The 10,384-nt window shown below is 43.1% G+C and overlaps 1 protein-coding gene across 3 annotated transcripts in view; it reads left to right on the top strand.

Annotated features, from left to right (window-relative positions):
* Positions 1–341: 341 nt before the first annotated feature.
* Positions 342–10,384, top strand: part of LOC123518325 (max-interacting protein 1-like) — a 232,846-nt gene continuing 222,803 nt past the window's right edge. For 2 of the 3 annotated variants that reach the window (XM_045279084.1, XM_045279083.1), the window contains exons 1-2: positions 342–485; positions 8,125–8,227. In XM_045279084.1, the coding sequence (XP_045135019.1) occupies positions 431–485; positions 8,125–8,227 (158 nt within the window). In that variant the 5' untranslated portion in view covers positions 342–430. Of the gene's footprint in view, positions 486–6,647; positions 6,667–8,124; positions 8,228–10,384 lie in introns of those variants that run through there. The other variant, XM_045279085.1, reaches the window with a different exon arrangement.

Raw genomic sequence — 10,384 nt, 5'->3', positions numbered from 1 at the left:
CAATAATTCCTCTATATCAGGGTTTCTGGTGGTGTAAGGGCTGCTTTTACAGCTGTATATGTAAGCAAAGCAGTTGGGTTTCGTATATGGAGTATCATAATAACTCAAGGGGCACAAATCAACGAGAAAATGGAAGAAAAGCAATGTCTTTGTCGCGTTGTGTCCTCATCAACCCTTGCGCGGACCAGGCATGAGACGCACGTGATGCCTGCACCCAGCTCCCTTCTCAGCTGGCGCGCCATTGGCTGTGCGTCCCACATAGAAACTGCCTCGGCCAATGGCAACGCGCTTAACACCCGCCGCCGCTTGAAGCAAGGTGGCTACGAAATTTTGACAGTAGTTGGCTTACAGACACTGTGGAGTGAGGGTGCTAACGCTCCGGCGTATCGTCCGCGCCTTTCACGTGGATTTATTTATTGATATCACAAATATGAGCTTGGCAGTGCTTCTCCAGGCCGCGGAGTACATAGAGCGGCGGGAGAGAGGTAAGCTACAGGGACAGGTTATTTTACCCTCTTAGTGATTAACAATGTAGGGAGAGGAAAAGACTACATCGATTTTAGGGAGGCAGACACGATGTATTCAGGGGTGAGTAATGCAGTGCCCTGTGACTGGTGGTGTGCAGCTGCCTGGCCTGTGTGAGGCCTCTGAGGCGCCCGGTGTGGGGGAAGACAGGGCCAACAGGACGCGTCCGTAGCGAGAGTAATGAGAGGTAGGTTGGCGAGCATCCGCTGTGGCCAGGGAGAGGGAGAGCCACCTCAGTTAAGTAGCCACTTTTGTTATGATGAGCCAGCAGGGCCGTGACGAGGCACCTGCGATATTATGATGGGCCAAGAAAGCTACCAGCGGTGTGCTGAGCTACTGCTGTTGCGGGAAATTAAGTGTACAACCATGTGCCGTGATCACCCACTCATGAATATTGAGTGTTTGTATATATATATATATATATATATATATATATATATATATATATATATATATATATATATATATATATATATACACACACACATAAACACTCAACTCTTGAACAAAATGTGAGCTTATTGTGTATGTATAATACAGTAAAGGATTGTATACGCCACATCAAAGCAAACCCATGGCTTTACTTAGCCATCTGTTGGGGAAAACACTTACGCTATACAGCCACTGGTGTCCAATGAGAAGAGTGTGAGGTAGCCAACCATGTGACGAGAAAGTATGAGGGTGGCCCATCTGTTTACAGGAAGCGCTAGTGTTAAGACACCTGTATTATGAGGGTGATGGAAGCCATCTGTGTTATGAGTGAGGGAGCCGTCTGTGTTAAGAGTGCGGGAACCACCAGTGTTAAGAGTGAGAGAGCCACCTGTTTTAAGAGGGATGGAGCCACCTGTGTTATGAGTGATATGATCACCTGTATTATGAGTGAGGGAACCATCTGTGTTATGAATGAGGGAGCCACCTGTGTTATGAGTGAGATAACCACATGTTTTATGAGAGAGTCATCTATTTTATGAGTGAGGGAGCCACCTGTGTTATAAGAGAATGAGGTATATAGCTACCATCTTTGAGTGAATATTATGCAGATTGTAAGTGTTAAGAGTTACTAATGACGTGGAGTACCACTAGTGTTATGAACCTTAGTGTCATTGGTAAGGGTAAGGGAAGGAGGAAGAGAAGGATGCATGACAGACGTGACGGTGATCACAGCGCCGCCATAACGTGATCGATCATAACTCGCGCCCCCGCTCGGCCACCACCATCGCCACCACACCTGTTGGGAAGGTGAGGCGGCGGAGGAGGCACCGCACGGCTAGCAGGCGCGAGGGTCCGCGTCAGACAGTCCTCATGACCTCGTGGTTGGCTCGGGTCATTGGGAGGGTGTGGGGAAGGTCAGGGCGGTGTCTCTTTGAAGCATGCGGCTGACACGTTGCAACGGCAGCGAGAGGCTTGTGATGAGTCTAGCATGTGCCGTGCGCAGCCCCAGAGAGGAATGCCTGCCTGCCTGCCCTGCCCTGCCCTGTCTGCCCGTAAACATGTCCCTCTTTTGTCAAACCTGGGAAAGTGTCAGCCGACTAGCTCGCACCCAAACACTCAAGTGGAGATATGGAGACAGGACACTATGAGTCCCACTCGAACCCTCTATGCAATACAACTAAGTAACACACACACACACACACACACACACACACACAGAGGGTATATTATATACTCAGCACTGACCAAAATATATACCAGTTTATTCCCCCTACCAGAACCTCTAGGTCTAGAGCGAGAGTGAGAGAGCGCCAGGAGCCAGTTGACTCAGGGACCCCATGTATAAACAAACATACGTTCACGCACGCTCATGCATATTCACATCCGTCTTAAGTGAGACTCAAGTGAGTTGAGATATGGGGAGACGAAAATACAGGTGCGGCTACCGACTAGTGTTGTGCCCAGGGACGGTGTATTGCTAAGGAGAAAACCATAACGTAATAATAGCCGGGCGTCCGAGAAAAAGAGGGAACCACCTTATATTTAGGAGTAATTGAGATGAAACAAACAACCATTTTTAGTGTGCTGGTGGGTGTTATGGGATTGGGGGAGAGATTAGGTAAGTAAGAAAAGAGGTGCATACATACTGCTGCATTCCATGCTTTAATTACAGAGGTGTGAGGCTTGTATAGTGAGATATGTTAAACCATTTGTGTGTAGGCTAGTGATGCAAGGAAGGTGTGCGTATATGCTGCATTGATAACTATAACCGTGACAGAGAAGAGCAAAAGACCTACGTGCATTCCAAGTATAGCTGGTGTACGTGGGTAAAGAAAAGAAAATAACACGTACGTGCCTTGTGTGGATGGAAGTTAGGGGACGAAGAATGAGGTTTAGTGTTGTGTTTATGTGTGAGCCGTACAGAGAGAGAGAGAGAGAGAAAAGAGAGGGAGGAGCATTGGAGCGCGTGATTCAATCATTCAGGTTCAAGTTGAGTCCTGTCCTGTATGCTGGTGCTACGTCGCTCCCTGGCCAAAGCCCAGCCCTTTGTGTACATTTTGTTAATGAATCAACTGCTGCTGTGGAAGACCGATGCTGTGTGAGTGTGTGTGTGTGAGAATGAGTGAGTGGGTAGACTGCCTAAGGTGTGAAGTGGTTGTTGCCACGTCTCCTTGTGTGATTTGTTTCTTGTTGATATTGTTGCATCGTTGCATTGTTATTATTATTATTATTATTATTATTATTATTTAGCTTGGATACTCAAGTGGGTCACTGATGATTGTGATGAAGAGAACTGGTAATTAATCCGTTAATCTCTCTCTCTCTCTCTCTCTCTCTCTCTCTCTCTCTCTCTCTCTCTCTCTCTCTCTCTCTCTCTCTCTCGATAACTAGTAGGTACACAACACAAACCGAGTCACTGCGCTAATTTCATTGGCATTAAAAAATTACATTTCTGTCCAATTACAATGCCTGGAGTTAACTGGATTATATCGCGGTAGAGAGAGAGGGAGAGAGAGAGAGAGAGAGAGAGAGAGAGAGAGAGAGAGAGAGAGAGAGAGAGAGAGAGTTTATACATATATCCCTTCTAAATACTGCATAATAGTTGGTATTCATTAGTATTTTTTTACATAATACACTCACTTCATGATTCTACATACACGGAGTCTTCCTACTGCCCGTCCTTCAGAGAGAGAGAGAGAGAGAGAGAGAGAGAGAGACTGACTGACTGGGTTCCTTGGCTTTAATTAAGTGACCAGTGGCTGTACTATCTGTCTGCCTGTCTGTTTGTCGAGTCCGTCTATCTGCCGTCCATTGATCTATTGTGTGAGTGTGTGTATGTCATGCGTGTCTATCAGCCCCTATTATTATTATCTTGACAGACGCGGGTGTTGTATATATTAAGCTTGCTCTCTCTCTCTCTCTCTCTGGCTGTGGATGATATTGACAGGATTGGGCAGAGCATGTTTGTTTTAGAGAGAGAGAGAGAGAGAGAGAGAGAGAGAGAGAGAGAGAGACCCGGTAAAGTAAGCAGTAGAGAAAGATTACGTACAAAAAAAGTACTGGAATCTTCAAATTATGCAAATCTTTGTAAACATATTTATATAGGGAAGGGGGAGGAGAGGCACGGCTTTGTGGTGAGGGAGGCGGAAGGAGAAGGGAGGAAAGGGATAAAGGTAAGGAAGATTAGGGGTCAGAGAAAGAGAAGAACGAGAGAAGATGGAAGGAAGAGGAGAAGGAGGGGAAGGGAAAGGGACAAGGGATGGTAGTGTAGGTTAAGTAAAGTCTTGGAGGCAAACAAGGAAGTCTGGACAGTTATCTTGAGTGTAAATAATTGTTATGGTGGGCGGAGTGGTGGTGGTGGTGGTGGTGGTGGTGGGACTTGGAAGGTAGTTGAGTACTAGATAGGAAAGGAAAGATAAGCGGTCATCGTGGTGGTGCTGGTGGTGATAGTGTTGTTTCTGTGTTTAGTTGTTGTTGTTGTTATTATTATTATTATTATTATTATTATTATTATTATTATTATTATTATTATTATTATTATTTCTTTTTTAGTAATAGTTAGTAGTAATAGTAGTATTGATTTTTTCGATTTAAGGCTGCATTTACTTGTCAAAATTATCTTATTAGTAATAGTTAGATACATAGTAATAGTAGTATTACTATTTTACTACTATACTACTACTACTACTACTGCTACTACTACTACTACTACTACTACTACTACTACTACTACTACTACTACTACTACTACTACGGCTATCACCACCACCACCACCGCCACCACCATACTATTTTATCTTTTACCATTTACAGTTATGGAAAAGACAAGACTAATGCAACAAATTTATTCCCGGTAAAATAAGTTCAACACTTTAAAAAAAACAGTAACAGGAGAAAGATTTCTCCACAAAGATTAACCATTTTAATTCGCGTTGTGGCGTGGCTGGAGGGTGCGGGGCGAAGGCTGGCAGATTACTCCATGGCCTACCAATGAAGGGGGTGTAGTAGACCGCTGCTTGCTTCATTGAAATTGATAGGATAAAGGTGAGAGTGAGTAGAAAATCGTGGTTCAGGTAGACAGGCGGTAGCAGTTAGGCAGAGAAAGGGAGAGGGATTGAGGTGAAGAAAATGCAGTGCGGTTAATAAGTTTATAAAAGCAGTAACAGTGAAAGTAGCGGTAGAAAGAACGTATAGAGAAGCATGGCATCGGCTCTGACACGCGAGGAAAGCGTCGTGAAGAGCTAAACGAGTCACGGAAATTGTTGTCATCCTCTTGGAGAGATGGGAGTTGGACATGGACAGTTAGACACTTGGCACATCCTCTTTACGTGCACAGCAAGGGTGATTACAGCACTGCGCCACTTCCTGCTGGGCGAGGTAATAATGAACACAAGCAAGACCAGCAGTGTGTGCACATGTGTGTGGAGAGAAGTGACGGTTTCTTTCGGTATGCGAAAGGAAGCAAAAGAGAATAAGCTATGTTGGGAGAAGTAATGATGTTAGGAATACACGAGTGAGTTAGTGCAAGGGAAATATCTGGTATGAGAAAAAGCAATAGTTTTTGGAGTTGTTTGCATGTACCTACGTATACCTTAAAATAGAAACGAAATGTGCAACTGCCTCGCACAAATTCGAGTATACTGACAGTGAAGGTAAAACTTCATCGTGTGCCGTGTGGGTAACGTTGACGCACTTACCTGTCCTCTGCGATTGGCCCTGTGCCACTTGAATGAACTGCGGTGACATCCAATTCCCTTCTCCTCCTCCGCCAGATTCCCCACGTTATTTCACTCGGTCTCCCTCGTGACCTCCCACTAGCGATCATAAGACCGGGCTAGATTATTTATGGGAGGCTGAGTAATCAATATAGTACAGACATCCTCCCCTCCCAACAGCATTCACCCCCTTAGCACATTTCTCCACCTACAGTAGTTTCTCCACGTTACTTCACTGAGTCTTTCTCCCACTAGCGATGTTAATATCTGGCCAGACCTTTCATAGGAGACTGGGCAATCAAGATAGTACATTCAGCCTCACTTCCCAAGCAGCAGTCATCCCCTCACCACATTTCTCCTCCTATAGTAGTTTCTCTGTGTTATTTAATTCAGTCTTCCTCCCAGCAGCGATGTTGATATTTAGCAAGACCAGTTATGGGAGGCTGGACAGTCAATCTAGTATAACCTCACCTCCTCCCAAGTAGCAGTCACGCCCTTAGCACTCCTCACCTCCTACAGTAGTTTCTCCACATCATTTCACTCAGTCTTCCTCCTATTAGCAATGTTAATATTTGGCAAGACTACTTAGGGGAGGCTAGACAGTCATCTATAGTGTAGCCTCACATTTCTCCTCCTACAGTAGTTTTTCCACGTTACTTCACTCATTCTTCCTCCCACTAGCGATGTTCATATTTGGCTAGACCACTTCAGTTGAGGCTAGACAGTCAATCTAGTTCAGCCTTACCTTACAAACAGCAGTCTTCTCCACAGCCAGCTCCTAGCCGCTAAGTCTGGCCGGAGGAGCGACAGGATGGAATACACTAATAGGATTATGAACGCAGTGAAAAGTTTAATAGAATAAGTTGGGGGAGAGAGAGGCCTTGGTGTTATGAAAAGGCGAGGGATGTCGGGCGTGTCTCCAAGGAACACAGCTGCCCCAGGCCATGGAAAGATAAGGCCAAAAGGAGGAACTCTACAGGTTGGGATGGGGAAGGTAAATAGTACTACTATTCCTCCTCCTCCTCCTCCTCCTCCTCCTCCTCCTTCACATCTTATTACTACCTACCTACTACTACTACTACTACTACTACTACTACTACTACTACTACTACTACTACTACTACTACTACTACTACTACTACTACTACTACTACTACTACTACCAGATATATTTTTCTACTTTCAAAATTACTTTTTTTTACACTAACTTTCGAAAATATTAGTAAACATGATTTGTTGATAATTGTTTGAATTGTGTGATGATCCTGTAATGATCAAGCAAACAGATCGTAGACCAGTCTAGAGTATATATATATATATATATATATATATATATATATATATATATATATATATATATATATATATATATATATATATAGTTAAGTAAGTGAATCCGTAAATAAAAAAAAAATGGTACTACAGTAATTATAGGCCTAATTGTTAGGGGCACGGCGACTTAGGTGTAGGCCTACTGGTAGCCATGTATTATACTCGTAGTACCTGTGTGTGGGAGGAGGGAAAAAGGAGAGGAAAGAAGGTATCGGAAACAGGATGGGGTAGGGACGAGAGGGATAAAACACACACACACACACACACACACACATGGCCCGGTAGCTCAGTGGTTAGAGAGCTGGCTTCACAAGCCAGAGGACCGGGGTTCGATTCCCCGGCCGGGTGGAGATATTTGGGTGTGTCTCCTTTCACGTGTAGCCCCTGTTCACCTAGCAGTGAGTAGGTACGGGATGTAAATCGAGGAGTTGTGACCTTGTTGTCCCGGTGTGTGGTGTGTGCCTGGTCTCAGGCCTATCCGAAGATCGGAAATAATGAACTCTGAGCTCGTTCCGTAGGGTAACGTCTGGCTGTCTCGTCAGAGACTGCACCAGATCAAACAGTGAACACACACACACACACACACACACACACACACACACACGGGGAGGAGTACACACAGGTAATCGTGTGGGTGTCAGGTCATTAGGATAAGGTACCTGTCACCTCCACCCTAGTACTTATCCTTCCTCTTCCTCTTTTCTCCTCCCTTCCTCCATTACCATATCAAGTCTTAAATCCTCCCCAAACACCTGTACCAGAAAAACCTTTCTCTCTCTCTCTCTCTCTCTCTCTCTCTCTCTCTCTCTCTCTCTCTCTCTCTCTCTCTCTCTCTCTCTCTCTCTCTCTCTCTCTCTCTCTCGCTCCTCAGTCATACGAAGAAATATGAAAGAATAGTGAACACACACACACACACACACACACACACACACACACACACACACACACACACACACACAAGGCTATAGTTATACATCCCACCACCTTCATCACTACACTACTACTACTACTACTACTACTACTACTACTACTACTACTACTACGATACTGACTCTCCTACTCACTGCCGTAGTCAAACACTCCGTCCACATTTTATTTTCTCTTTGTTTCTTCCCGGCAGAAATGGAACACGGGTACGCCTCCACGCTGCCCATGCCAGACCACTTCAGGTTAAACAAAGTGTCAAAACGGTCCCGCTCCAAGTCCAAGCTACAGAACAACAGGTAAAGCGAAGTTGGAAGAAGTGTTTGTGAAATATATATATATATATATATATATATATATATATATATATATATATATATATATATATATATATATATATATATATATATATATATATATATATATATATATATGTTTGTGTGTGTGTGTGTGTGTGTGTGTGTGTGTGTAGCTCAGGGGTTTTCAACCTGGGGTTCGCGAACCCCTAGGGGTTCACAAGAAGATTTCCAGGGGTAATTAGAATGCTATTCTAAAATATGCTTTGCCGTGCCATTGCATAAACTGAGTTAGTGTCAGTCACTAAATTAACATTTCAGGGATACTTAGATGGCTCATCTAATAATATCCTTTGCTGTACTATTGCATATTGAGTTAGTGGCATTCACTAAATTGACATTTTTATGACTCAAGGGGTTCTAAACGGGAAAAATAAAGGTTGAGATCTCTGGTGTAGATAGATAGATTCTTTATTTCCTTTGCACTGTGTTTATTCCCTACATTCACCATGTAAATAATTATATAAGCTCAACAAGTTTAGAACTCATGATAAAACTAATAGAAATCCGTTGAAATCTAAACTGTCGTAAAAACAGTAGTATCTAAATGAGATAAGAAATGAACTTATATTACACTACTGTACGTATAATTGAACAAAGTTAATCCGATACATTGAAAAATATAGGATGGTTATACATATTGCAGATTAAAATATAAATCATCGGCAGTTCTAAGAGAGAGAGAGAGAGAGAGAGAGAGAGTGTGTGTGTGTTACATACTGTATAATTGTACGTAAGTGGTGATTGAAGGAACTGGTGACTGAGTGAGTGAATTGTTAATATTAAGTGTTTGAAGGTGTGAATGAAGTACAGGGAATTTGGTGATTGAAGAGTCAGTGAGTGAGGGAGGGATATGAGTGAGCTGAGTGAAGGAATGAGGTACAAGGAGTGAGTTGAGTGTGAGAGTGAAGGAAAGGTGAGTAAAGTGATTTTTTGTAAGCGGAGGAATGTGTGTGTGTGTGTGTGTGTGTGTGTGTGTGTGTGTGTGTGTGTGTGTGTGATCACGCAAGTGTTCCTCTCACCTGTACTGTTTTTGTATGCGTCAAAGTTTATTGGTATTTAGAGAGAGAGAGAGAGAGAGAGATTCCTAAACCTATCATTATCCATCTCATCTCAACCCCTCTTCTTCTCTCCCTCTCTATCTCATTCCTACCTTCTTTTCCTTCGCCTCCCGCCCTTCTATTCGGTCAGCCCTACCCTTGAGGTCTGCGCGGTCTTGGCAGTTGCAGGGGGTCAGAGGAAAGCCTCTTTAGCATGCCTGTTACTTAGTGTACCCAGATATGACGTGAGGTGACGTGACTACGTGACGTGAAGCTGCACCGCCTTTTTTCATATCACTCGCTAGAAGTATGAGTAAACATAAGAAAAGGAGAAATGATAATGAGGAAATTTAAAGAAATGTAACATGAATTATAAGATAACATTCAGAAGATGTATGTTTTATTATGGTATCTAAAATGCTTTGCAGAGAAAAGGGCTATGGACCATCAATTAAGTTATCAACATTCGTATGTGAATAGATCTGGAATAAAGAAAAATCAACAACTTTTAATTAAACTAAAAGTTTACCTCATCGTGGCATTGATATCTGAGAGAGAGAGAGAGAGAGAGAGAGAGAGAGAGAGATTATTGACTATGAACTGTAGATATATATGAAGGGAACGTTCAATGCTAAAAGCGAAGTAAATATACATGTATGATTGGGAACACTATTGCGTGTCGCGATAAGCAGTTAAATAATCGACAATTTTCAATAAAGGAAATTTGGAATGTAACGCTGTAAGGAACTTCATCTCTGTCTGTCTGTCTGTCTATTATATTATTATATTTGCGAATTTTCGTTTCCATCCCTCAATCTCTCTCTCTCTCTCTCTCTCTCTCTCTCTCTCTCTCTCTCTCTCTCTCTCTCTCTCTCTCTCTCTCTCTGTTCATCTGTCTGTATCACTCAGCCTTTGTTTGTTACTGAAAGAAGGTTTCATGAAAATGTTAATATAATAAACTTGCGTCCCGTCCTCCTACTCCTCCTCTCCTCCTGTCCACCACTGCGAGAATTTATGAATTTTCGTCTCATTATCTCCCTAGTTTTTGTTTTATTCTTGT

The sequence above is a fragment of the Portunus trituberculatus genome, chromosome 43 (genome assembly GCF_017591435.1).
Source record: "Portunus trituberculatus isolate SZX2019 chromosome 43, ASM1759143v1, whole genome shotgun sequence".
NCBI classification, from domain to species: Eukaryota; Metazoa; Arthropoda; class Malacostraca; order Decapoda; family Portunidae; genus Portunus; species Portunus trituberculatus.
Note: the sequence above shows the minus strand (reverse complement) of the source record. Positions and strands in the feature narration are given on the sequence as shown.